Raw genomic sequence first — 979 nt, 5'->3', positions numbered from 1 at the left:
TGGTATCTTTGTCTCTCGATCCACTGTGTTCTCTTCCCTTGAATTTTTGCTTCTTGGCTTATCTTAAGGAGTTTCTCCTTTTTTTTGTCCTAGAAAGAGTGATGGGATTTCCACGACGATAACCCTAGCTCAGGAAGTCTTTTCATGCCCAGATGGCAATGACGGCCATGATAAAGAAGCCAAAGCCAATGAAGGAGAACTTGACGAGAGGGCTTTCGTGTGAGCGCAGTTCGTAGGGCAGGATCTCCAGGAAAGTGACGTAAAGGAAGGTCCCGGCCGCCACCCCTTCCAGCACCGCCTGGGCCAGGCCGCTTCCATCGCTGTCGGAGAGGGACACCCCAATGCCGATAGCGATCCCGACTGGGGACATGAGGGCAAAGACCACCAGGTACAGAAGCCTCCACCGGGGCTCGGTGCCGCTCTGCACCAGCTTCAGGGCCAGGCTGAAGGCCACAATGGCCTTGTGGATCAGCACGGCCAGGCAGAGCTGAATGGCACCCGTGTCCTCCTTCTGCACGCCGATGGCCAGGCCTTCGAAGATGGAGTGGAAGGAGAGCGAGAGGAAGAGCACGAATGCCCGGAAGGAGCTGTGTGACTCGGGCATGCCCTTAGGGTCATCGTGGGCTTCGGGGTCGCCGTGCGAATGGACGGCCCGAGGGCAGCAGGACAGTACCACGCTCTCAATGAAAAACACCAGGAAGAAGCCGAAAGAGATGATGAGTTCTCCGAATGGGTATCCCTGCCGTGAAGGGTGACAAGGGGGGTGGGTGGGTTTGGAAATACAGTAAGATGTACGGCTATTGTTGTGTTCCACACTCACTAGTCCAGCCCCTGGGTCTCAAGATCAAAATATCTGCCTCCAACCACTCCCCCCACTCCTTTTAATTCAGAAAACAGCCTCTGCCTACCCAGCGGTCTTTGGAGAGGTGTTTCTCATATGACAACATCTCACAGCAAGTAGCCTTAAGAACTACCTGTG

At 54.9% G+C, this 979-nt stretch overlaps 1 protein-coding gene across 1 annotated transcript; it reads right to left on the bottom strand.

The window, feature by feature from the left end:
• Positions 1-8: 8 nt before the first annotated feature.
• LOC107125214 (zinc transporter ZIP2-like) lies at positions 9-739 on the bottom strand (the record flags this gene model as incomplete). Its single annotated transcript, XM_015428660.1, has 1 exon — positions 9-739. A coding segment is annotated over one exon (597 nt), but the record flags the coding sequence as incomplete, so codon positions are not given.
• Between the last annotated feature and the right edge of the window lie 240 nt (positions 740-979).

This window comes from Gekko japonicus, unplaced genomic scaffold (assembly GCF_001447785.1).
Source record: "Gekko japonicus isolate JY-2015 unplaced genomic scaffold, Gekko_japonicus_V1.1 scaffold26659, whole genome shotgun sequence".
NCBI classification, from domain to species: domain Eukaryota; kingdom Metazoa; phylum Chordata; class Lepidosauria; order Squamata; family Gekkonidae; genus Gekko; species Gekko japonicus.
The sequence above is the reverse complement of the archived record's forward strand: the minus strand, read 5'-3'. Positions and strand labels throughout refer to the sequence as shown.